Consider the following 26,894-nt stretch of genomic DNA (forward strand, 5'->3'; position numbering starts at 1 on the left):
TGCCAAATCTCTGCCAGGGAGGACAAGGCCACTGCATTGCAGGGCCAACCATCCCAGCCACCAACAGGACTGCTGTTCCCATCTGGTTGAGAAAATAGGATCAGAAACCCCAGTATGACAGTGAGAGGGAAAGACAGATGGGAACATCTGGAGTGAGGTCAGTTTTGCTGCTTTTAGAAGAGTTGGAGTAGAGATTAGGGAGAAAGATTGTGAAAGGTCCTATCCCTCACAGAACGGCAAGCCTGAGTGTGCAGGCCCTTAAGTGACTTCACCTGTACACTACCGGATTCACAACAGGTCTCTTAGGTCTCTTACTTTTTATTTTCTTTTTTTTTGTTTGTTTTTGTTTGTTTGTTTTGTTAAGAAGCATTGAATTTAATAACTACTCTCCATTACAATAATAAAATGGAGAGCAAGGAAAACACAGGCAAAGGTCTGTTCTTATGCTCAATCACATGTAAAGACTGGATAGTGTACTGTGTATGTTGGAAATTCCTTCTTACATGACAATACTGACCATAACTATTGTCCTGGCAAAATCAAAATCATTGACAAATGGGATTAAACATCTGCTGTCAATTACTCAGTTGTTCTTTCTACTTTCCTGCTAAGCCTTATGGCTTCCTGAAAAACTTCCTCAGGTAAAGGTCATGCTTCAACCATTTTTAATGATGATTCCCATGATTTTCCTGCTGCGATGTCAAAATTACTGCATATTACACTAGCTTTTAATTATAAATGTAGACAACTAATGAGACTGTACAATTTATAGACATCCAGATTTGAATTTTTAATGGTCTCTGTAAGGAAAAAAGAAGTAAAAGAAATAGTACAACACTGACACAGAAATGTTTGGAATGCAACATCCTGATTACTCCCTTTTTATTTTCCAAATGTACTGAGGGAGCATTTATATTTCATTGCCCAATGCCCTTTGAAATTAATTTAAATTTAATAGATATTTGCAGCTCTAACTGCTTCAGGAGGAGGGGAGGGGGTGGGAAGGAGCACTTTCCTCCTTTGATTCCGCAGCTTCTCCAGAGCTTCTGCAGACCATATTTGCATGGGTAAGGATGACTTATAAAGTAAAGTAAATCTGAAGGTGACTTCTCTATCAGATGGTGTAACTAAGTGGGATATCATCAATTTTCAGAAAATCCTTGCTTTCCTTCATTTTATAAGATTAGCCTATTGGGCATCTACTTTGGTCTCACCGTGGGATGGCAGCACCACCTAAGTGCTATGTATGAATGTAGTAGATATTCCTTTTCTGCTATGCATTATGCCATCTTTAAATTCCTGCATGCTCAACAATTATTACAGACATTTATGGCAGCATAGACTCTGAAGAAACTATGCCAAGTAGGGACTGAGGATACAGAAAATAACAATGAGCCTACATGGACAGAAGAGTTGTCTGTAACTTCCTAATTACATGAAAGCATCCTTGTCTTTGTTAAACAGTTCAGTCAAAATCTCCCTGAAAGCATACAGGTTAAAGGAAAAAGCATCACAAAACTTCCCATTACCAGCAGTAGCAGAAGGGCCCAAATCTGTTCCAAATCTGTTCTGTTAAGAAATCTAACACACACAAGCAAGAATGTTCCTCGGCTAATAGGTCACACTCAAAACAAGTAAAACAAAGAACTGAAAAAAAAAAGAGGCAAGCAAATTCTGTAATCATCCCTTTATCAAAAAAAACCAACCCCAAACTAAATGCTAAGACATAAAGCAATTTGTCCACTATCACATAAAGCCTACAGTAAGTCACATGAGATCTTTACTTTAGAGCAGTCAATCCAACTTTGATTATACTATAATTAACATAATGGATCATATTCCTATGAATTAGTCATGTATATAAGATAGGATTTTAACAGAGATAAAAATTCCTGATTCCCCTGACTTTTCTGTAATTTTACCATTGATGAGTTTGTATGAGAGCTCCAGATCCTCTCCTACAAGTAATAAAGCAAGGACACGTCTCATCTGGAACAAGAAATGCATAGCACGGAAACGAGAGCATGCTAGTCAAAATGCTCAGGTAATTAGATATGATAAGAAGGAGAAAAAGCTGCAATGAGAAATCAAGGTTTATGGAAGTTAATATGATACTTTCCTCTGATCTCCACAAAACAAGCAGAAGAAAGAAGGAATTTACAGACAATTTGCAGGCATAATAGTTGTCACCATAAAATTCCATATTTTGTGACTTGGTTTATTTTACAAGCATGGTAGCATGAGAGCTTGAAGGATAAAGCAGCACATTTTTACAACTGACCATGATTCCAAAAGAATACAGCCTTTTTCAGTACTGTACTTAACTGTGCCAAATCAAAATCTTTGGACACAGAGTTAAGTCCTGGCTTAAGTATCTTGAGAAATAAGGTGATGGTGTGGGAAAGAGCTGGGCAGTTCTAGAAAGAAGGGAAGCTTGAAAATAAGAGATATTACACTGAGTGAAAAGAAACAGGATAATCCAACATGAAAGACTATGGAAGTGCATATTTACGAACACCCACAGAATGCTTATTCTGTGTTAATCTAATCCTAGGTAGGTTGATTTCAGCACAATTACCAAGAACCATCAAACATTTCAATCCAAAATGTACTTACTTTCCGGGTGCAATTCCATCAGGATTTACACCCACCTGCCTGGGAACAATATTTGTGTCTTTGAGGACTTGTGCTTTTATGAAGCACACTGTATCACACTCAGGATGAACAGATGCCTCAAAGGAAGGGAATGATGGACTTGGGTAACTTCTGAGACTAAAATTATTATTTTACTTTCAGTACAGAAAGTCAGATTGCTGTGCCTTGTAATTGATTATTTTCCATAGTTAGACAATTATATAACTAGAGAGACCCAATAAAGTTAGAAGCATTTGTTTCCTCTGATAAATAAAAAAAGATTTTTCACAAACAACCTGTCACTCTCACTTCCTGCAAAACAAAAAATAATCTATTATGGGAGAGAAGACCTCTTTTAATGTGATGACACATCAACTTTTGAATACAACTACAAGACAGCTTCATTTTGTATGGCAATTTCCATGCAAAATGTATTTTTGTTTGAGCCTTATCTTTAAACAGTGCAAGTAATTTAATAATACAGCTTCAATGTTCATATGAAATAAAAGCAGATAAGGAGCCAAATAAAGGATGCAAAGCTATTTACATCTATATCCTGACTGTGCAACAGGAACTTAATAGTGCTGTAAATTTTAGTCGATTTAAAAGGGTCAAGCTAAATATCATACTGGACTGAAAAGCAGCCAGATATCTGGAAGACTGTAACTGAAACTTCAAGGATCTTGGTGACAAGATATTTATTTATATCTGGGTTTATGGACACTCATTTGTAGTTATTAAAATATGGTTTAATAATCAGTAAAACTTCACTAAAGTGTATCTCAGTTAAAATCTTGGCTCTGGCAAACACACTTGCTTCTTGAAAACCTAATTAAAAGCCAAAGCAGGTATCATATCTCACAGTGCTAATGAAAAATCTCATCTGCTTCTATTAAAAATGTGAAGTGCCACTGAAAGCAGATGGGAAGAAGGAGAATCTCAAATTATTTGTGAAAGATATCACACAGAATATTTCAGAGAATTAAATCCTTTAAGTGAATTTATTTTGAAATTCATTAAAGGTAATTAACACCATCAAGTGAGAGCTTGCTGATGGAAGGACAGTTTCTGTGTAATATTTCTCTAAATTTTAATATAAAACTTTGGGAAATCAGCCAAGTTTCAAGAAATGTCAGGTTTTTAAAAAATATTTGAATAACATTTCACATTCCAGGATAAAAAAATTGGTTTCATTAGAAAGAACAGAATAATCTCACAAGCTCATCTACCTTGAACCACAATGTCATAAAATTAAAAAACTAGGAAACAGAAATAGAAACTGAACAAAAGGACAAACTAAAGGTGTGTTTTAACATATTAGACTTTAAAACTTGTCACTGCTTTATAAATTGTGCTCACAATCAAGTAAGCAAATGGTCAAGTTTACATAAGTGTTATATTATTTTCTATTTCTCCATTTTTGCCTCATTTGTTCCTTTTCCTTTAGGCACTAAAGCAATGATGCTCCCACATGTACTTTAAATGTAAGCACATCTGGTTATTCTAAACAGACTAATCCTATTTTGTGTGTTTTGATGGATTAGTATCTAGATGTTTTAATTTCAGAATAATAATAAAAAAGAGAGGTAAATCAATGAGGGAAGCAATTCAATGAACTTTTCAAGGTATTGATGAGAAATCAAAAGCATTTATAACAGTTAAAGCACTGCTGGGTGTGTAAATGAGCGCTCTCACCATTTCAGGGAGATTGTCACAGAGCTGTGAAGAGACCCACAAGGATCAGTGAGTCCAACTGTTACACGAACAGCCTGTACAACGACCAAACCCATTGGATCATGATGTTGGTGTAATAAGCATCATACTCTGACCCACTGTGCTCATCTCAGGAGCTGGTCATGGTTCCAACAGACATATTCCAGTGGATTATTTTTATGCTTTCTCTTTTTGTCAGTGCTGCCCTTCAACCTCTTCAAATGTGTTTTGATCCTGAAGGCTGTCAAGGATGAAATAAAAGGGTAGAAAAGAAGGCAGGAAAGCTTTAAATTACATACCACATACATATCACATTCAAGTGTGTTTAATTATTGCTTTCAGATGGTCACTATTGAGACCTTAGATGCACAAAGCGAATGTGCAATCAATAGCTACTAAAGTGGAATCCATCTCATCCACTTACACAGGAGACAAAAGGAAAAAACACGTTATATGCTCGTAATAGGAGCATAATATGAACTGTCAGGGACTGGTCATAAGCATTCTTAAATTGACCTGCCCACTGACAAGGAATAATATAATACTTTTGAATTTATCTGTACTAGAGGAGAATCTAATCTAACTGTAAATACTTAATTTTTACTAAATTCTACCACAAGGTTATTTTCCTATCTACCTCTATATAAGCTTGAGCAGCACACTTTTTTTTTTTATTACTAAAGCTAACTTTATACTCTCTTGAAATGAGTATGAATGGGTACTGATTGTGAGTCAGAGGCGACCACTTGGACTTGGCTCTCTGGTCAGTTCAAAGGGTGCCTACCTCACCCTCTCAGGCAGCTGCTGAGCAGGATGAACATCTGCTCCTGACACCACAGCTGATTGTCCCATTGTCACAGGAAATCACCAGCTGCTTCATTTGACATCCAGCAGGAATTTAAAAAAAAGGCAAGGTAGACATTTTGCCAGTCTAGGGATAGGCTCTCTCGTAACTCTACAGTGGTCTCTGAGTTAATGTAAGCTACTGTCTCTGGCTGTGTCAGCATTGAATATTTAAGATAAGTATTAGAATAACAAAACTTAAGGATATAGAGCATGTCTGGAGCAACAGTGAGGAACTGCAAAGCCCTGATAACTATAAAAACCTGAGTAATGCAGACCCTTTTCTGTGTCAACTCCTTTCATATTTTCACATGAAAGTACAAATATCCAGAATAAATTAGTTAAAATCAGTGAAATTAGAATAAATTAATGAAAATAAATAAAATTTCAGAATAAATTAGTGAAAATTAGGAACATTTAATAGAATACATACAAAGCTTCTGCTCTCAAAATCTCATCCCACTTCTAAGCAGTGAAAGGTTTGCCATGTTGGAGGTAGAGAATTGGACACAACAAGTAATTTTGTTGACTACTTCCAAATGATTTCTCCCGGCTCTCTCAGACTTTTATAAGTGTCTTAAAAGAAAGCTCATAAAGCTATAAAATAAAATGAGAAGCAGCAGTTTTTTCAAGGTCTGCTAAGTTGTCCAAGGAACTGTTTCTCAGCAGAATGACTCTGAGGTTTTGTTTCAAGCAACTCCTTTGGGAGACATCACCTTACCTTGCTACAGGCATACCCAGTTGGGGATGAGCAACAGTAGGGTGGGTGGCCCAAACCTAATGACATGATCATGTGAAAAAAACCTATTTTCTTGATACTTGAAGTATCTCTAATAAAGCTGACCTTTGGAAACAGGTACTGTACAGCATATCCTCCCCTAGAAGATCCCAAGGAAAGCCTGTACTTTGCTCAGACAGGAACGAGAGCTTTCTGTGCCTGCATTTACTTGGCCAGCAAAGAGGTGGACAGAAGACTTCCTCATTCTTTCCCACCTCATTGCTACAGCAACTTTCACACAGATTCACAGAATATTCAGAGTTGGAAAGGACCCACAAGGATCATCGAATCCAGCTCGATGGCCAATAGAGGGACTGAATCCCCAACCTTGGTGTTACCAGCACCATGATCCACCCAAATGCCTTCTCCCAGGACAGCACATGTACCAAGCAAGGGTGGCAGCTGCTGAGCAGCTACAGCCACAGCATGGGCACACAGAGCACACGTGCTCCTCCTGTGCTGTGGCTGACATAGGGGACTGGAAACCTGGCAGGGAACCTGTCCAGCATTTACAGTGGCAGCATAAAACATGAAAACTTAAAATTACCTTTAGCTGTTTAAGTGGAAATTATTTTTATTTTCAAGTTGTTCAGGTCAGAAAAAAAAGGAGAGTAATATGATAATTTATTTTATCTAGTTTTCCATTTGCAATTTTTGTTGGGTTTTTTTCTCCCTGTAGCTAGGTTTACTCTTACTAAAATGACCACCTAAATATTCTGATCTAGAATTAAATAGAACCATTATATTTTTTATGAGAGAATATAGTATATCAACATAAATTTATTTAGCAATGATATAGTTTAATATATATTCAGCTCTTGGTTTCTTATAAACAGAATTATAGATGTTATGTATCTTATTTTCAAAGTGACAATTTTTAGTTATCTTCAATTCTCACCCTTTTGAGTCTATAGGCTCTCATAATTTGCAAACAATATTTGAAGACCTAATCATACTTCCTTTTGTTTTGCAGTCACTTACACAATGAAGGTTGTCTTTTGCTTTATATGTGCAACATGGTTTTCTTTGGTACACTCACAAGTATTCCTTCACCTGCCATGTGAACAGTGTGACCCTAGAGAAGCCCATCCATCTCCTTACTGCCCTGGCTCTGCTGTGGAGAGCAGCCTCTATGCTCCCATTACAAATGTGCCTGTGTGTTTCTCCACCAAAGCCATCTCTCTTCCCACCTCTCCAGTTACTATTCACTGAATATTCAAATGAAGCTTCTCTTTCATCTCACCAGGAGCTGGATAGCCTGAGCTAGAAATCTGGAAGCTGGGAGACTTTTCCTTCTCTCTGCTGTGAGAAGAATGCACAAGTGGAGCTCTTTACACATGAAGGGACCACAGGAGATTTACTGACATGCCTTCTGTAAGATGGTGGCCAGGTGATAAAGGAGTGACAGAATCCAAGACAGACAAGTGACAACATGAGGTTATGAATGACACATACTGCCCTTGGCTCCACACACAGGGAAACCTGTCCAGAGTTTTGTGCTACCCCAATAAAAGTAATTCAAGCAGCAATCAAAAAGTTTAACTTCTATGGGATCAAACCTGGGCATTGCTATTTGAAAACCACTCTTTGATCCTTCTTCACACAACCGATTCTAACATGAGAAAAAGGACTTACAGATGTTTCTTTCTTTGCTGATATAAATAAAACTGAAAAAAACGCCTCTTTCCTACCATTTGGGACAAATTAGAATTTCTGTTATCAGATGCAATGAAAAAAATCTATTAGCTTGTTTCCTTTTTAAGCAGTCGTTTTTAAAAACAGCTTATTGAATCTGTGTTTGAAAAACCTCATGTCCATGTAAAAACTGAAAGAGTATTTATACTGTAAAAGCCCCAAAATAAAACCAGATTCGCCTTTACTTCCTTCCTGTAATTCAGTAAATAACACAATTTAATCCATACTCTGTACCTGCAGAGAATACTACAATCACATTGTTCTTGAACAGAGGGAAAAGATATTCACTGTAGTATGGGGAGAAAAAAAAAAAGAAATGAAAACTTCAGAGAAGAACCATGAAAGATCTTATTAAAGAGATGAATAAGAAATTAGTCTCTCAAGAAGGCTATCTCATGAAAACCTCTAGCTTTCTGGGATATCCTTTCACATTTCAACACTGTAAGACTAAACCTCTGCCTTCCTCTTAACGCACTGAGTACAAATCAACATGAAAAAACTGAAATACAAAATCCAACTAGTGTACAACAGAGGGTACACCTGTACACAGAGCAATTGTACAGAAAGCAGTGCACTGAGGCATAAGACTGAACGACTCTGAGAACTGTACTGAAGATTTACAACACCTCACCCATACAGGGCTTAAGGCAGCAGCTCTCTGGTGTCCACAGAGCCGCACCGCAGTGGGCTGAGAGAAACAGCAATGACTATGCATGTGCTGGGCACCCTCTGCTGGTTTCACAGCAGCAAGTCACCAGGCTTAGGAAATAAATACAGTGAAGTGCGAGCAAAATCCAGGGAAGAAAAAACATCTTAACTACAAGCATGAGTACAAAAAGAGGGATCAGAATGTCCTTCAAGAATTTAAAGAAATAAATACCTCCAGAACTTTTTAGATTTTAACTCAGCTATCTTAGTTGTTTCTCCTTATAGTTTCTATCAAACTAAGAAAGACACCCTACTCTCATAAACAAAGCATTCAGCATTTCTTGCATTGAAAATCACTTTTTTCCCCTGTAACATAACTTTTATCAACATCATGGCTAGCAATAATTTCTCCTTAGTTTACAAGACTCCTCCTGAGTGTTGACAGGTTACATGTGACCCTTCATGGTCTGCAAAGCTGACATAAACAAAACTCTTGCATGTTTGAAATTACCAAAAGCAGAACAAAACACAAGTATAACAGTGTTAACTCTCAGCAGCAGCCAGGTAGTTAGGCACTAATTCTACATTATAAGGAAGTGAAGACACATGTAAATCCCAATAAAGTCACTTAACATTCCTCACAAATCCTTCGGTTTCACAGTTCTTCAAAACCACAGAAAACTCCCTTTGGTCTGACACTACTGACACTTCTAAAAACATTCTTAATCAGTACCTAAGCATTAAAGGAAGGAATATAAAATCTCAGTTTTGTTGTATCAGTAACAAAATCAGCAACTGCTTAGAAAATTTTTCAAATGCAACATTTGCACCCTTGTGAGAGGAGTTGCCATACAGTTTAATTTTCACAAAAAAGAGGTTCTCTCAGAAGAAAAATCCTACGATACTCTGACACTTGATAACTTGCAACATCCTATGGATTTGGTTACAAAAGTGTTCAGCATTTTAGAATGCAGAATAAAATATCAATAACCACAAGTAAGATGACTGAGCTTCAAAGATTTCTCCTTTTCTTGACCACAATCCATTCCTCAGTCCCACTGGAAGAGATTTCCCAGTTCCTGTGCTGTTTGGCTGCTCATTTTTGCATACTCCTCTAAGTCCAATAGGTTGTGATACATTCAGATAGAAAAAAACATAATTTTTGAGAGAAGAAAGTGTAGGGGGATAAAATATAAGCAAATAAAGGTAGTATAGAAGGTAATCTTACCCCCTAAAGAGTTGCAGCTGGGTTAATTACTAAAGAGTAGAAGCAGGCTTGATTTTAACAGGCCACAGCTGTAGCCAATCAGAAGAGTGCTATAAAAGAGTGGATTGGGTGGTTGAGGGTAGCTGGAGTCAGTTGGCTGCTGTGAGAAGCAGGAAGAGTCAGTGCCTAGAGGAGCTACCTATGACAAACATCAAGGAGGTATGAAACTCTAACAACATGGAACCTTTACAATATAATGACAACAAGAAAGTTAATAAAGTACTAACGCATTTTGCCGAGGAGCCCACTGTACACAGAATCAAGGTACAGGTACACATGATACAAAGTATAAAGATAAAAGGTAAAATAATAAAATGAAACTAGGTCAAATTTCTTATTCTGCAGTCTATACAGCCAGAAAATATATGTTGTTTTATAGAAATAGCATGATCCAAGAAATATTTGTTAAATTTTTCACCACTAGAAAACAACAAATTTAATGGCACTCTGATGCAGAGTATAGGATCCTCAATATATCCATGAGCAGGGGTATGAACTCCTCTCGCTACTTTCACATTCATCAAGCTCTATTTTACACAGGAGAAAATTAAATAGTGGAGAAGCAATAGTGTTGTTCTCAAAGAAGCAACAGAAAAAGGTGCACGTGCAAGGCAGCATGTGCCACGTCACAGACAAGACCTAGCAACTCCTGTACTGCACAGGTGCCAGCAGAGTTCAGGGCTCTGCTTGGTATTTCAAGTGCTCAGAACAAACACAGCAGAAGTGGCCACCCTTCACAAAAGGCACAACCAGCTGCAATTCATGTAAGGCCCCTGAGCACCAGTACAGATGATAAATAACCAGGGGAGTAACTCATCAGCTGCTGTTCTCATCTTCCTAAATCCAGAGACTTGTTGCAAAGAAGGGTTCAAAAATTGGATAAAGTGTCCTGGAAAGGCAGGCTTACTCTTTTTGCATGCTCCTCTTGCTGCACACAGCTTGACAAAATGCCCTTTGAAGAAAGTGTCAGCCTGTTTTGGGGACACATTGGACTTCCTCTCTTAAGAAGGTGAGGAAATAGGCTGCAGTGGCTGGCTAGACACCACTGCTCCATGTAGGCAGGAAAAATATAGAGGAATAGTAAGAGTACATAGAAAATGTTCCTTCAAAATCCATCAAAACTTCACTTTCAGACTGAAGGCACTGGAAACCATAATATAATAAGCAGCTTTGACGTGCTCACTGTGAAGTGCTTTTGCCAAAGAAATCAGGGTGAAAATAGAAATTGGGGAAGTATTGCATCACTCCACTAGAGGTTCTGTTCCTAAAGAAAAACACTAAATTTCCTATTTCAATGTCTTTAGAAATGGCTAACAATGGCATCTGAAAGATTCAAAAGGGCATAGAAAGAGACCCAAGAACATCCTTGTTAGGAACAGTGATGATAATGAGATGTAGCACGTTTGTGCTGGCTGCTACTTAGCATGGTCAAGATTACATGAGGAATGGGAAAACACATGCAGATGTAAGGTGTGTTTGAGGTATCAGCCTACTGAGAGTATTTTGGAAAGTCAGAACCACAAAAAGTTTCAGAATTAACTTTTGGCTTTTTCCCAGAAAATGAGACCTTGAAGTAGGAACCACCTGCCTATAGTATCTTCAGATACAATTCTGCTCCAGAACAATCCAAACAAGCACCCACAGTGATTTTATCATCTTTCTTGCTTGTAACTGGGTTCCCTTCAAGTAGAGCCCCTGGTTCACAAACCTGATTTGGCAGTAATTATTATCTTGAAAAACATACTAACTTTAAATACTTCTCCTACTTATAAATACTAAACATGTGACAAAGTTCAGTATAAAAAGACTGCTGTAGTAATACCACTGTTGTGGCTCAGGTAGAAAAGGCAATCCCTGGATGAGCAGGAGCCTTGTGTCTGTATGGCTCAATAATATTCCACTCTCAAGCCTGTGCACCTGGCAAAACACAGCAGTTTGCCTGGACATATTTGCACTCCCTGTGCTACCTCACAGACTGAGATGAAAGGTTGTGGTTGGTATTTTTCTAGCCAAGTATCAGGGTACTTAAGGTTTTGCCTTTTGCAGTTCACCAGCACATCATTTTCTATACTATAAGACTGGGAACCTGGTATTCTCTCATAGCAAGATCAACCACCAACAAGACTGAACCTTTCTTATATATTCAACAATACTGTTTTGCTTTACTTTAAATAAATAAGACACCAAATAGTGTAAAAAATCTGGTGTAACCAACCAAATGTTTCATAGCAAGCTAGATTAAGAATACCAACTAAATATTTAGATTTTTAAATATTCAACTCATTTTCAGAGATGATGTGCAGTTAAATCTGTATGTGAACACTCCCATGTCTAACACTGACTCCTTTGACACGACAAAGATGGAAGTCAAAACAAATCTGTGTCAGCTGTAGGAAGAATTTAAGTGTAGCATGCATGGCAAAAGGAAGAGTGAATACTGAAGTCTGTGTTTCCTTCCACAGTGTAGACTGCAAATTCTCCAGCTAAGCTTTCCATAAGCTTCTGTAAGATGGATATATAAACATGCACTGATAGTTCCACAATAATAAATTAAATGTGTTGTGTATTTTGGGGTATGTAGCTCAAGTCAATGTTAGAGTGTTACTGTAAGACAAGATGTGTAATTTTAAAGCTGCATTCTAGGATGCTTAATAGGACCCAGTTTTGGGAAAAAAAGTGAGACAAAAGAATAATGAAATTTCTTGAGAAGGGCCACTAAGAAAATGTAATTTTTAAGTAAAACAGCCCATTAATTACAATCTTTCCAGTTCTTTAGCAGGCTTTTTAACCCTAAAAATGCTAGAAATATGTACAGAATTGCTTTCACAATTTGTTCCTTTTGGACTTATGTTTGTCTACTTTAATAAATCAAGATGAGAGACATTTAGAACAAATTAATTCTCCAAGCTGGAAAAGTGAAATTCTTCATAGCTTTTGTAGCCAATCTGTTGGTTGCTTAAATTTCTTCACTTTGAGTAAGAATAATTAGAATATCTAGGGACAAGGAGAGGGATGGAAAAGGAAAAACCACGACTTTGGTATTCACTACTATGTACAAGTTGCATGGGATAGCTCCTGAGGCTGCTCTAGCTTGTGCACAATTTTTCAAGTTGCATATTAGAGACAGGATAATCTGCTAGGATGTGTGAAAAATGCCATTTTAGTTAAATTCTTGAACATGATAGAACCAGACTATCATGACAAATATATGTAATTTTGAATAAAATTTTTATTTCTCTCTTTTTTTTTTTTTACATGTCATTCATTACTTCTATTCTGATTAATACAGAAATATAAGAACTTTTCATGGAGAAGGAAATTTATTGAGAGTTAAGCAACACATTCTAAAATGAAATAAGAAAACTTTATTAACCTAGTGCATTCATTTTTAAAAATCCTTTGAGGAAAAAAACCTATTTAAATAAAACATAAGCTTTCAAAAAAAGCAGTATGCAGATGAAGAAAAGAAAGCTGGAGGACATAATGGATTTTGAACAAAGAACAGTGACCATGTATTAAAGGGATGCTCTACGTGCTACAGTGAAAAGATCTACTAAGAAAGTACAATTGTTTTGGGAGAGCCAGAAGATAAGACCAATGCATTTAAGTAGCTTTAATTTGCTTGCTTTCTTTCTCTATGAACTCTATGAATTTCCTAGCACAGAACTAGACAAGTATAGTGCTTGCAATTTTTTTCAAATATTTTATACATTCTATTTCATCATACTCTTAGAATCCCAATAAAATCTTTACTAGGGTTGCCTGCTCATAAATACTTGCACAGGAAAGAGAATCTGAAAGGGAAAAAAAGTTATCCCCTAGAAGCCTCTGTGTTAAAAGGTAGAAAAATCAAAGAAATTAGAACCATATAATCTTCTATGACCTGCTCTTCTAAAGGCCCCTGAAAAAGAAACAGACCCAAGAGAGTTTGAAATCCTGGACCTAATTAAACAGCCATGTCCCACTGGTAAACAAGTGAGGCTGTATAACACATACTGGTTTAGACTAAAGCAGCATTATTTTAAATTCTCTACCAATAAAATGAAAGAATGTAACAACTTTAATCAAGAAAATGTTTTCTGCAGGTAGCAGAATGCAAGAAATGCTGCAGCCAGCACTTGTCAAACTGAGATACTATTGTGAAATGCACCCTTATGGCTACTGAGGTAATTACAAGTAATCAGTAATTATCTCTACTAAGCAGACATTCCTCAATAGCAATGTTTGAGATTGGTGATTCACACAATTTGGTAATCTTCCCCTTTTTTTTCTGTGATAGCTTTGCCTTAAACAGCATCACTCCCAACTTCTCACTAGTGTCTGTATCACAGTGATGCAATCCATAGAATGTATTACTTATTGAACAGGTGACACAGGCATTAATCAGAACATCCTCTAATCAGCATTCAGAGTGGAACCCTGAACAAGGGCAGCATTTGGACTAGGATAACACAAACAAGGAATAAAATAATCTTGGATTTTACATCAAAACTTAAGTTTAGCACATGCCCTGCAAGTGATATAGTTCTTCTTCATGCTTTTGGCTGGGCTCTAAAGTATTTACTATTTAAAGATACCCAAACAGGTATATTAACATCAGTGTCAAGATGTACCTCCAAGAACCTTGTAAGCTTACAAATATTTACACCTACCTGAGTTTTGGGGGGGCGGGGGGGGGTCTTTTGTGGTTTGGACAGGGTGAGGAGGTGTTCATTTTTAATTGAGGTATGAGCAATACTAAGAAAAATGCTCAGAAGTACTTAAAATCTTTGGATGCTTGCTTGCTTGTTAATTAGTAAATATTTAATCAGAATGCACACAGTAATTTCTACTGAATCTAAAAAAAATAAAAAGGTTTATTCATGCTTTCTAACTGTATTTTTTCTCATTTCAAATTGGGCTAACAAGCTATTGCTGCTGAAAAACCATTATCTGTCCAGTGGTTTACATACAGATCCACTCTGTACAGTATTTTCAGTGACTGCTACAATATGATACTTCATTCCACTTTCCTGTTTTCCACAGTGCTTCTGATCATGAAATAAGGATTACAGGAACAAAGCACGTGTGAAGTGTACAGACAGAAACTACCAGCAGTATGCACACAAAACTTAAAAATTACATTTCAATATTTTGTAAAAATAACATTTTATCCTAATCACTTCAAAGTTTTACATTCTAACAAAAATAATGGGTGCCTCACTCATTTTATCAATTCAGAGAATTTCAGCCCTCCAAGTTCATAGTTTTAATACAGTGTTTTCTAATCAACATGGAATTTGAGAGATGCCATTATTTTGCTTTTAATAAATAGCAAAATCCCAAAACAATCAGCAAGCATTTTAATTTGCTGTCTCTATTTTACTTTTAATCACAGACAGCTTTACTACTAGGGTCCTCAACAGTGAATTACCTGCGTTGGTAGTCATACTGCACTAAAGATCCGTGACATTCAAGACAAAGACTTATGGTTGTCCTAGATTTTAACATCTCAGTTATGCAACTGAATGACATGATTCAAAGGTATTTCTAACTTACTGTAAGAGGAATTCTGTGATAGAACCACTTGACAAAATAATGTAATGCAAGCATGTGGAAAAAAATGAAAATGAACTGGACAAACTAGCACAACTTTCAGTAAACATTTTTAAAGTTGAGTGTACACTTACTATTTATGTATTTGCACAAATGAAATGACAAAGATTTTCTGGAAGAAAATCACTGAACCCAAAATTACATTTCAAATTCTACAGACAAAAAATTTATTGATTTTCTCTACATTTTTGTCTGAAGCTTGAAATAGGTGTCCTTTTCAAAAGGACAAACTTAAGGCACACTTAAAACTGCATTTCACTGCATTGCTGAATGAGATGTGATTACCTCAGAAACAGCATAAATCCAAAATATTTTTTCCCTTGATCAGCTGAGGTGGCAGTGACAGAGCTTTCATTGGCTAGATAAAGGTGAATGCATTTTTCGAAAAAACTTTATACACTGAATACACTTTATTTCTACTTAATTCCTGCTGTAGTCAAGAAAAAGCTACTTTGCTTACAATATGATCTCCATTTAGTGTGGAAGTGACATTCAGATCCGAAGTCCCTGCAACTATGGCTTAGATGAATCCTACTGACCTACATCTGAGTTAACAATTCTAGATCCATTTAACACTCTTCACCTATTCATCTGGTAAGGGTTTCTTGCACTGGCTTGCACACAATTGTAATGTTCTGGTATGCAAATCGATATGGCTGTGAAGTTACCTGTGAAGTGTTTGAGAAACATATCAAGTCATCTGCTTTAAAGAATTTTTTCTTCTGCATTTCAACAGAAACCTTAACACACACTAATGTGAACACATATCCATTATGAGACAGATATGCTTACAGAAAATCATTCAAGAGGAATTTTGTAGCATTAAAACATTAAAAATATTTCAACTAGCCTATTTACAAGTTACACTGCTCTCTGACCATACTGTTTTTTGCAAAGCACAAAATAGTCCTTTGTCTGAGGGCTTTAGTATCATTTCATTAGATAAGAAAATTTAAAATTAGCACTAGTGACTTAGCTTTAAAAGAAAAATGACAGAGTACAGAATAAGATTAGTAAACCAGTGATACAACTAATATCACTGTTAGTATGCAAGTGCTGAAATGTGCACTTTAAACTCTTGGAGAGAGAAAACACATTCATCTGCAACTGTATAATATATCTTAAGATCCTCTTCATTTGTAAGAGTGCTTAGACTGCTAGAATTGCCTCCTCTAACCTTTGGTAGCAGACCATCTAAAAGATATTAAGAGTAGGAATTCAATGAGACAAACCCTTTTTCATCAAGTTCTTGCAAGATAGGAATAAAAGAATAACGGGAAATATAATTTTACAGCTTACCAACTTCAAGAAAAACCCTATTAAGAAACTCTCATCACTGACAAGAATGACTTTTCAGATCCTATATGTGAGTTATTACTCAAAGAGATGTCATGAATTTTCTTTTTAGTAGTTCTACTTGGCTTTTCTTGACTATGAAATATCAAGTACATACACTAATTGAATTATGTTTATTGTGCACCCAAAGAACTTGTACCAAATAAGTTAACATCACTGTGACAGCCCTTCAAGGAAAAATGTAAGACTAGTTACAATTAAGGAAAGATACTTTTGCCATTCTTATTCAAATAAACAGCTTCAAATTAAAAAAAATAACATCCCGCCTTTATGTCTTTTAAAACAATCTCTCATCTACACCAGTAAATGGCATCACAGTGAATGCCTACTTGTGGAAAGGAAGTTGAAAGAAAAATCTGACTACTGCAAAATTCAAAAGAATCAGCAGTAGATGTCACAACAGGGAAAGGAAGATACTTTAATTACCTGAATCAACAACAACAAAAAAGGGAAAGGTTCTTTAATAACATGAGTGAATAACAAAAATTTTTTCCAGTTACTCTTGATGACTCCTGATATTCTGAATAGGTTTTAAAATTATAAAGCTGGAGTATGACCTTTTACAAGAGCAAAGAACAAGGGGCAATGGCTTTAAACTGATGTACAGCAGACTTATATTAGATAGAAATTCTTCACTGTGAGAGTGGTGAGGCACTAGAACAGGTTGCCCAGAGAAGTTATGGATGCCCCATCCCTGGAAATGGTCAAGGACAAGTTGGTCAAGGACAAGCTGTTTCAAACAGCCTGGTCTAGTGTCCCTGCCCATGGCATGGGAGTTCGAACTAGATGATCTTTAAGGTCCCTTTCAACCCAAACCATTCGATCATTCTGACTGTTCAGTTCTCCTATTATCAAGCAACAAAAAGTCACCATTACTGAAAAGACAGAGAATGAAATTTAGGATCCATTTTTATCAGTTTCAAACCAAATTACCCAAAGATGTGAGTTAGGGAAAAAAGTCAAAGGAGTACTTTCAGTTTGACCAGCAGAAAATATCTTTGCACATGGTCAAAACTGCTCAAATTGTGTATTCAGAGACTTCTGTAATAAATTGGCTTATCTTATAAACACCTTCTATATGTAAGTTTATTTTATCATTTTCCAACTGTGCTTAAGGAATGCCTGCATGCCTCACTACAGGTTTGATTACAGTACTCCCATCTTGACTTACTCAGGCTAAAAGTTCCTTAACTTCATAAAGCCATTTAAATCACTTAAGTGGCTCTAGGTATGTTATAGAGTTCTCCTGAAGCAAAGGAATCTAACTGAATATATTCCCCTGAGTCTGTAACAAAAGGAAGTACCACACATACAAAGAGAGCATACCAGTACTTCACAGGAAAAGGTTTCAGCAAAGAAATCATGTCCTTATAGCAAACAAGGCTACATTTCACCTTTATGGATATACTGCTCTACTCAAATGCACTACAGTGAAAGAACCACAGCCTGTTTAAAAAGGTAAATACATCAAACATCTTATGGATGCATATGGTTTTCAAGTAAATGTGAATGCCTAAATACAATGTGTTGCCTACAAAGCTACCTGAAATATTTTTCAATGTATCTGTTACTTATGTGAATCATACATCAGCTTCTTCAGTTGCTAGAACCCACAACCTTTCATCACTACAGCAAGCTTTAAACCGGCGTAAGCCAGAACTGCTACCCCAATGCCTGGGCCCCATCTTCTTTCTGTCCCAATCTCTCTCCTTTGCAAAAGCAAAAATTAAAAGTCACTCCCATGCATCACATCAAAGATTTGCTCTGGGTGTCAGGACAGTTCCTTTCAGTGCACACATTGGCTTATGATGGCTTAATCTATGATAAAAAAGGAAAGTCTTCACTCCAGCTCTGAAACATTTAAAACTTCCTACTGGCAAGATAAAGAAACCAGAGTTTCGCTTATATAAAGTCCCTTCAAGTTTCTAAATATGGCTATATTTTGGTAATACATATCTGCATGCTACAATATTTAAATAAGAAATAGAACAGTTCTAGCTGTAAACATAATGCAACTGAAGACTGTACAACAAACTTTTATTCTACAAAAAAACAGCGTTTAGAAACTGATAGTGTAACACATATGTACAGTAGCCAATTTATTCATGTTTGAAAGATATTAACAAAGATAATAGATTCATTAAATGCATTGTTCTATAACACTACCAACCAAATTGTTTAACAACTGTCACCTGGCAATTTACCTAAATCTTCATACTATGAACAACTTGGCACGCTGCCAGTCCCAGTTTAGAAGAACAACAGATGAACTTCTAGTTTTCAGGTTTTTAACAAAATGTTTAAAAAGTAAAGCTACTGCCAATATGTGTTTGATTTTGAGTATTTTTTTCTGTGGCCTATGACTGAAGCCTTTTCAAACTTAATATATTAAAATGAAATAAAACCCCTTAAGTTCATAAAATATCCTTAGAGCTATTTTGTGCTTTTGGGCTTCCACAGAATCAAATCTGCCTGACCAGAACACTACGAGTAGCTGGTGCAGCAGCACTGGTCGAGCTCTTTGAGCCAGAGACTGCCCATGACAATACATTTACCTCCAACATTCTTCATCTCAACTCCCAAGACACGTTCTGGTAATAAACACATCAGCAAGGTCCATTACAAAGCAGTGGTTATTTAATGCATACCTAATGACTACTACTTGCACAATAGATAATAATTCATTCAAGTCCACTCTTTCCAAGGGCTACCTTCATTAAGCTGTTTACTATCCAGAATAGAAGTCCCTGGAACTGAAAAGTTGAACCATGACACAGCATGAAAAATACCCCACCATCCAGAGGAAGAGGACTACACACACAAGTAACTTGCTTCTAGGTTCAAAGGCATGCTAATGCTTTACACTCATGTGATGTTTTCATACTTTCACCCCTTTGAGGGAAGCAGAAGGGGAAATAAAACTTGCATGCTAATGCTTTAATGTTAAAGATCAAAAGTCTAATTTGAGCTAAAAACTTTTCTTTTACCAAACGGGCATTCATGTAAGAGAATCTACCCTTATTACCTTATTATGCAAGAGGAAAACAACTTTCTTAAAACTGAGTGAAAGGGTGCTTTCAGACACAGAATTTTAACAAAACTTATTTTGAAACAAGTTGGTGAAATGCACTTGAATGGAACAAACTGAAAATCTGACATCATCCTACAGCTTAACCTTTTCAATTGAAAGGATACACAAGTAGCAAAGCAGATGAAAGAGGAGAGAATAGCACTACTAATTTACCTAAGCAGCCAATTCATCTCAACAATTTAAAAAGAGGTTCAACTTCAATGTTATTCCATCAAAACACAACCCCCCAACTCTTATTTCTGTAAAACATGTAGGGTTTTTAGACCAACATCAGCTTACTTTTAATGCAACATTTCTGAGCTTTGAGTCATTAAAATCAATTAACCACAGAGTACTCAAACACTAACACTATCTATCCAGAACACCAAATATATTACAAAATAAAAATTGCAAATACTCATTTAAGCTTTGGCTTCATGCATATCTGCATTTTAAAAAGTAAGCTGGAATAATACTGCATATTCTTACAGTATATATATTCCACCTTCTAGAAGCAGTAAGAACATTGTAACAATGGGGATGAGCAGATAAATAGAAGCTTGACAGCACTGCAGTGAAATAAGTTTTATCTTACTACCTAAAGAAGGTGAAAAGCAAATTTTCACAACCTAGTTTCATTTCAATTTTATTGAAGTGCCTACAGTATTCTGTGAGTGCTTGCACATACACAGGCACACACAGAAAAAATGGTATCTACAAACAGTTTACACAGATATTTACATACATGTTATTTACATAAACTAATATGACTGCATGATCTTTGATGTAAAAACCATATGCTTCTTCCACATGTAACTGTTGCACTGGTTTCACAAAAGTAATATAAACCTTTTGCAACAACTGGCTAAGCATATATCAGAGCTGATTCCAAGTTTTTAGAGCTTGCAGGTTTTTAAAAAAAATACAATACCTAAAACACTGTTATCAAACAAATATGCTTTATTGGCATCTAAAAACAAAATGCACCCAACATTAAAATGTACTTTTTCATTTTTTAAACCCACTGCAGTACGAGGAACAAATCACAAACACTTACTTTAGAGAAAACAGAGACTATAGTGTAGATTTTACAAAATCACTTTTAATCTCTGTGTTATGCTCCTTAAGTAACATGGGCCATTTTTTTTTCTGCCGAATTGTAGGAACATAAAATATCACAGCTTTATCTATACTTTAAAATTCTGCAGCAGCCTAAAAACACGGACAAGATACACCAGCACCTGTTTTCAAGTGTAACAATTTTGATAGCCAAACTAAGGGTAGTATCTAAAAATTCCATTTTCTTCCATAGGAAGTCTTTGTTTGACAAGCTGTTAATTTATCATTGTGAAATTAAAAGCAATTGGGGGCAAGTTTATGCTTTACCAAAGAAATAAAATAAAATTTAAAAAAAACTCAAAAGCAAAAAACGTTTACCTACCATGTTCAAATTAAGAACAGTGTTCTATACAAGTCAGTTGTACAGTTATTTAAGTGAAAGATGAACATGAACATCAGATTAACTTAATTCTGGCAGACAAAAGTGAACTGCTACGGTCCAGTCAGCCATTTATCTATTACAGAGAGATGACAACTTTACAAAAGGTATCTTTTACCTACTGAGTGATGATTATGTCCCCTCAGTTTCTGTGCTTTCTACCACTGGTTCACTCTCTATATCAGCTTCTGTGTCACTCTTCTCTTTGTTTATCTCGACAGAAGATGTCAGTTTTTCATAAAGTTCTGGATCATCCTGCACCTGTGCAGTTGGTGGCTGACTTTCTGTCTCTGTATTTTCACCATTAACCTGGGGCATATTATCAGCTTTGCGTTGAGAAGTGGCCCCATCAAAATATTCAAAAACCCTTGGATGTGGAGGCGGGATCCAGTTGTTTGACATTCTGTCTCTTCCAAACCTGTTTCCATTAATTTCTCTGCAGAAATTAAAATCTCTGTCATCCCTATCCCTCTGTCTTTCCCAGGGTCTTCTGCGGTCATCAAAATCTCTGTGAGCATCTTGTTCAAATCCTCTATTCCAACTGGGACCACTTCTACTATCAAACCTATAGTTTACATGCCGAAACCTCTCTCTGTCTTCATGGAAGCCTTTAGGGCCACCATAAATAGGGAAGGCATGGTGCTCTCTTTCATCATAATCTCCTCTCTGTCCCCAGTGCTTGTCTGAATTGAAACCAAAATGCTCTCTTCTGCCAAGGTTATCTATACCTGGTCTTCCAAAACTTTCTCTCATGTCTATATGTGGTCTAGCAAAGTGTTCTCTTCCATCTACTGGAGGCCTTCCTATACCCTCTCTTGGATCAACTGGTGGTCGTCCAACAGAATCTCTGACATCCACTGGAGATGGTCTGTTAAGATTATCTCGGTTTTCCACCGGAGGAAAGCGATAATCTCTGTCCCCCTCCTGTTGAATGTTATCACCTCCAAGTGGTAGCCTTTTCTCTGGATTAGAAATGTTATCGATATTTTGTCTTCCTGGTGTTCCAAAAGGTCTTTCTGTTTGATTAAAAATATCTCCTGGAGGAAAAGGACCTCGAGGTGGTGGTGGTGGATGAAGAGATGGATCAAGGATTGCGGGAGGAGGAATAGCACGCTGTGGTGGCATTCCTGGCTGCATTAAAGGAAACCTTGGTCCAGGCGAATGGGGCATTAGGCCTGGACGGATATCTATAAGAGGCATTCCTGGCATTCTTTGATTACTGATATTTAAATGAGGCATGTTTGGAACTGCAGCTGGATGCTGCATTGCCAGAAGTCCAGAATTACTTGAAATATTTGGTGGTGGCACTCCCATAAGTCCAGAACTAGTTGAAACATTGGGTGGTGGCATTATGAGAAGCCCAGAGTTGCTTGAAACGCTCGGTGGCTGTACTCCTGCCAGAACTCCTGAGCTGCTGGACACACTGGGTGGCTGCATTCCTGTCAGAAGGCCAGGGCTGCTTGAGACACCAGGTGGATGAACTCCAGCTAGAAGCCCTGAGTTACTTGAGACATTTGGTGGTGGCACTCCAGCCATAAGTCCAGAGCTACTTGAGGCGTTAGTTGGCTGAATCCCGCCAGCAAGAGAAGAGCTACTGGAGACAGCAGGTAGCTGCATTCCTCCTGCAAGACCAGAATTGCTGGAAACAGTTGGTGGTTGCACTCCTCCTACAAGTCCAGAGCTGCTTGAAACACTGGGTGGCTGTATTCCCCCTGGAAGCCCAGAGCTACTTGAGACAGTGGATGGTGGCCCTTCTCCAGTAAGCCCAGAATTGCTTGAGACACTGGGTGGCTGCACTCCTCCAACAAGTCCAGAGGTACTCGAGACATCACTTTGCACTGAAATGCAGTGACAAGAAAAACAATTAACAAAAAATATCAGTGTTAACACAAAATGCGATTTAATCCATGTTCAGGTAATGCATGCAGTGATGATACTGCTGACAAGGTGTGTCCTAGTTTCTATAGGTAATATATATTATTTCAAACACATTGGTGATACATAGACATTATGCCACAGAAATTAATGTCTCTACATAGTAAAGACTGTATAGTAGCTAAAATTAACAAACCCCAAAGCCATCACCCAATTTATGCAATAAACTATTAAAATCTTTGATGAAGTTCTATAGATGTTATACTATCCTACACTCTCCTGCTCCTTTCCATTGCTACTTGTGTAATCAAACTGCATTTCTAAGAAGTTTTCTGATGAGTTCCCAGATTCAGCTTTACTTCTTGAGACTATGAGAAAAACATACTTAAGCATAAGCTGCTAGAAGTCATTGATCAGATGATGACAAAGATGGTTCTCACCACTTCCCCAAATTAAATTCAGAATGATACCCTACCCAACACAAAACTTCCTATTCTGTAGTTACTAGGTCAATGGACTATGATTTGCAAAAATCTCTGACTATGATGCTTCCTGTACAGGATCATATCATATAATGAAAACATTTCTTACCAGATCTATTGTTTTCACTGGAAGAAATCTGAAGGTCTGTAAGATGTGGTCCTTTGTCATCTGATTCTGGTTTGTTGATTGGCAGGGGATTAAAAACACTTCCAGCAGATAATGTTGGAGTAGCTAGATTGCTAGTAACTGTGCCAACTGGTAGAACAAGGCCAGTAAAAGGAACATCCTTCATCGTCTCTTGTGCAATTGGTAATGGAGGCTGTACTAAAGCTGTAGAGATATAACAGAAGTGTATCACTGTAATCATATAGTGAAACCTTCACATTTAGTTTGGTAGAAGTCAGGCTGATAAATCAGAAGAAGTGAAATTAATTACCCTCACTGGTACATTTTTTGATAATAAATTTCTTATCCTCAATCAGCAATGTAATATTTAGGGTTTTTTCCTAGAGATCATGAGCTCCAGGCAAACCTAAGCAATCAGTGCTCTAACATATCTTTAAATGTTAAATGAATACAGTTAGAATGGTAAATTAAAATAAATTATTATATATTATTCAGTGACTAAGACCAAATAATTCCAGTAATAGCTACATGTGTTAGAAAGGTCCAAATATTGAACAATGCATACAAATAATTAACAATTTGCAACTTAACTCCATGTTAGGTATAATTTTTCAGTCTTCATTATAAGCTCTGTAAGTCTTTTTTCAATGCCTGCTTAAAACAGTTAAACAACTTCTGTGCAGCTATTTCCCATTACACAGAATTAACTTGCTTTTGATTAAATAACAAGGAGTATATAAACAAGTAAACTTTTCATCACACACAAACAATTGTTAGAGCAATCAAACTTACGTGTTGGAACAACTGGTGGGACAACAGGTGGTGGGACAACAGGTGGTGGGACAACAGGTGGAACTGGAGGAGGCATATAACCTATATGGAAAATAATGACAAATGATTACATGAAAAGCAAATAAACTTTTGCAGTAAAAGACTGCCTACATTATTTATCCCAAAAAGTTGTGCCACTGTACACTGGCAAACAACATATTAATATGAAGAGGCAACATGGTTATTGTTTTCAAAAGCAACCCCATCTTCACTACGGATGATCTGCAGGTGCATCTTTAAGTGATATCTACCAGTAGCATCCAAAGAAGAAAATCAAGAGTTTCAAACTTTTCAAAAGAAAGGAGATTGATTTTAAGTACTTTTAAATTCTAATTTTTCAAAAAGGTAGAAAGCTGTGATTCTTATTCTCAACAGAATATATTGGTAAAAATAATACCAAGTTAGATAAAAGTAATTTTAATCTAGTATATAATTTAGGAGTCAAAGGCCAACTCACTCAGACAGTGACCAGTAGCTGACAGAAAATTTTGATGTACACAGAGGCACACTAACTGCCTATGCTCATTACACACTGCATTTCATTTTTACTGACTTACCTGGAGGTGGCTGTGAAGGGTTGAAACTTGCTCTCAAGAAGGGTGGAGGAGGAATTGGGCTATAACCAGGAGGAGGGACAGACATTGTGACAGGAAACGCAGGTGGAACCAAGCTAACAGCAGGCACAGCTGGAGCTACTGGAATCTTTTTTCATGGAAAGAAAAACAAGCAGCTTCAATATTTAACAGTATTCAAGGACATTAAAAGGGATAAACTGATCTAACTGCAATTGACATCAAGCACTAAATGTTCCAAAGGCTTTGTATATATTTCAAACACTGAAGAATTAGATTGCATTCTGAAATGGTACACTATGAACAAACAAGGACACTGGAAGAATCCTATTTTATCTTTACTTCATTCTTACACAGCCAAAAATACAGTCTAACACTATGTCTATTCAAGAATAAAAATGTATCACAGAGGGGTGAATGCAGAAATGCAGAGAGAGAAAAGGAAGAAAAATATAAATAGTGTAGCAATTTGGGGGCACTTTGAAAACAGTGATTCTAGTGTCTAGAAAAACTTAGGTATTTTAGAACAGTACTGGAAAATTAAGTTTAGTGTGCATAATTATAAGGCTAATAATCCTGATGAAATCATGAAAATTATTATTTCTTGAATTTCTGTTTGAGCTATGCATTGTGTTTCAGTGCATTATATTTACAAAGATGTAATTAGAAGCAGTATAAATGTAATATATACATGTATATTTAAACATATACTGATCACAGTGTACATTAGGAGACAGCTCAGATAGGAAGACTGAAGACAGATTTTGCAGAGAGGAAAAAGCCCAAAATTCAATTCAAGTAAATGCAAATATATTACCATTCATATAATTTTATGTCAGTTTAACAACTGGAAATGTCTATACACATTTAGAAAGATAAAACACTAATAACATAAGTACAAAATTTATTAAGCAACTGCATGAAACTAAACATTATGGATGGCAACAATTCTAAAATATTTCAGAGTTGAACACTAATGGATGCAGGACTTAAATCAAAAATATTTTACCACTTAAACTCAGCATTAAAGTTTACCTGTATTGAATAAGAAGTCTGCCCACCAGTTCTGTGGGGCTTTTGCAAACTCAGACAATACCAACCTGCAGCATAGTGACTGGCTGTGTGTAAGCTTCTGTCTGTGTTGTAATAACGGTACTCTTATCCACTGTAGCACTCTGCGTCGTTTGAGTATTTTCTTTAGCAGCTTCTGAGCTTCTGGCTGTTTCCCACTCTTTAAAAATGATGTATTTTATTATAAAAAAATAATTAATGTATTATTTTTGTTTAGATGTCTTCCTTCTTAAACAATAAATTTGAATCTAGTATGTACATAGATTCATTACAAATAGCCCTCAAACTTATTTTTGAAAAGAACAAGTGCAATTATTTATTATTTCTCTTTATTTTAAAGAGAAAAACATCTTTATCCACCTGCAATGATGTTTAATTTTGCCTGTATACAAACTGATTTTTCAAAACTTGCCAACTTTTTTTACCAATCATTCTGTTAACAATTTGCAATATAGAGTATGCTCCTGTTTTCTAAAAACTCCTGTAGCCAATATATGTATGTTACCACTTGGCAACTGTACAATGAGAAAGAATCCTGATGTTAAACAAACCTCACCACAACCTCCATTTCTTCCATCTGTCATTTCTCCAAGAATTTTGTACTTTAAGTGTAACATAGTGAAGGTATTTCGGTAATGTTACATGTTTTAATTTTTGTCATTTATACTCAATTTTCACTCAAAGCAAGATTGTATTTTGACCCAAAGAATCACTGTCACTATTGTGAAAGTCTTAATCTACTGTTTATTTCAGTATAATCTGTTTCAAGAAATTACAATACAAATAAATCTTTCATAAACTTAACAAACTATTCACTTGGGTTTCAGATTAAGGGCTAA

General features: G+C 36.4%; 1 protein-coding gene across 5 annotated transcripts in view; it reads right to left on the reverse strand.

Moving 5' to 3' along the window:
• Positions 1–26,894, reverse strand: part of SCAF8 (SR-related CTD associated factor 8) — a 152,332-nt gene that overhangs the window by 79,559 nt on the left and 45,879 nt on the right. For 3 of the 5 annotated variants that reach the window (XM_071435036.1, XM_071435047.1, XM_071435008.1), the window contains 5 exons: positions 26,085–26,215; positions 24,970–25,114; positions 24,374–24,454; positions 23,564–23,785; positions 20,542–22,935 (listed from right to left, as the gene is read on the reverse strand). In XM_071435036.1, the coding sequence (XP_071291137.1) occupies positions 21,230–22,935; positions 23,564–23,785; positions 24,374–24,454; positions 24,970–25,114; positions 26,085–26,215 (2,285 nt within the window). In that variant the 3' untranslated portion in view covers positions 20,542–21,229. Of the gene's footprint in view, positions 1–20,541; positions 22,936–23,563; positions 23,786–24,373; positions 24,455–24,969; positions 25,115–26,084; positions 26,216–26,894 lie in introns of those variants that run through there. The other 2 variants (XM_071435027.1, XM_071435017.1) reach the window with 1 other exon arrangement.

The sequence above is a fragment of the Agelaius tricolor genome, unplaced genomic scaffold (genome assembly GCF_023055355.1).
Source record: "Agelaius tricolor isolate 1412-34295 unplaced genomic scaffold, bAgeTri1.0.p SCAF_1, whole genome shotgun sequence".
In the NCBI taxonomy this organism is placed as follows: domain Eukaryota; kingdom Metazoa; phylum Chordata; class Aves; order Passeriformes; family Icteridae; genus Agelaius; species Agelaius tricolor.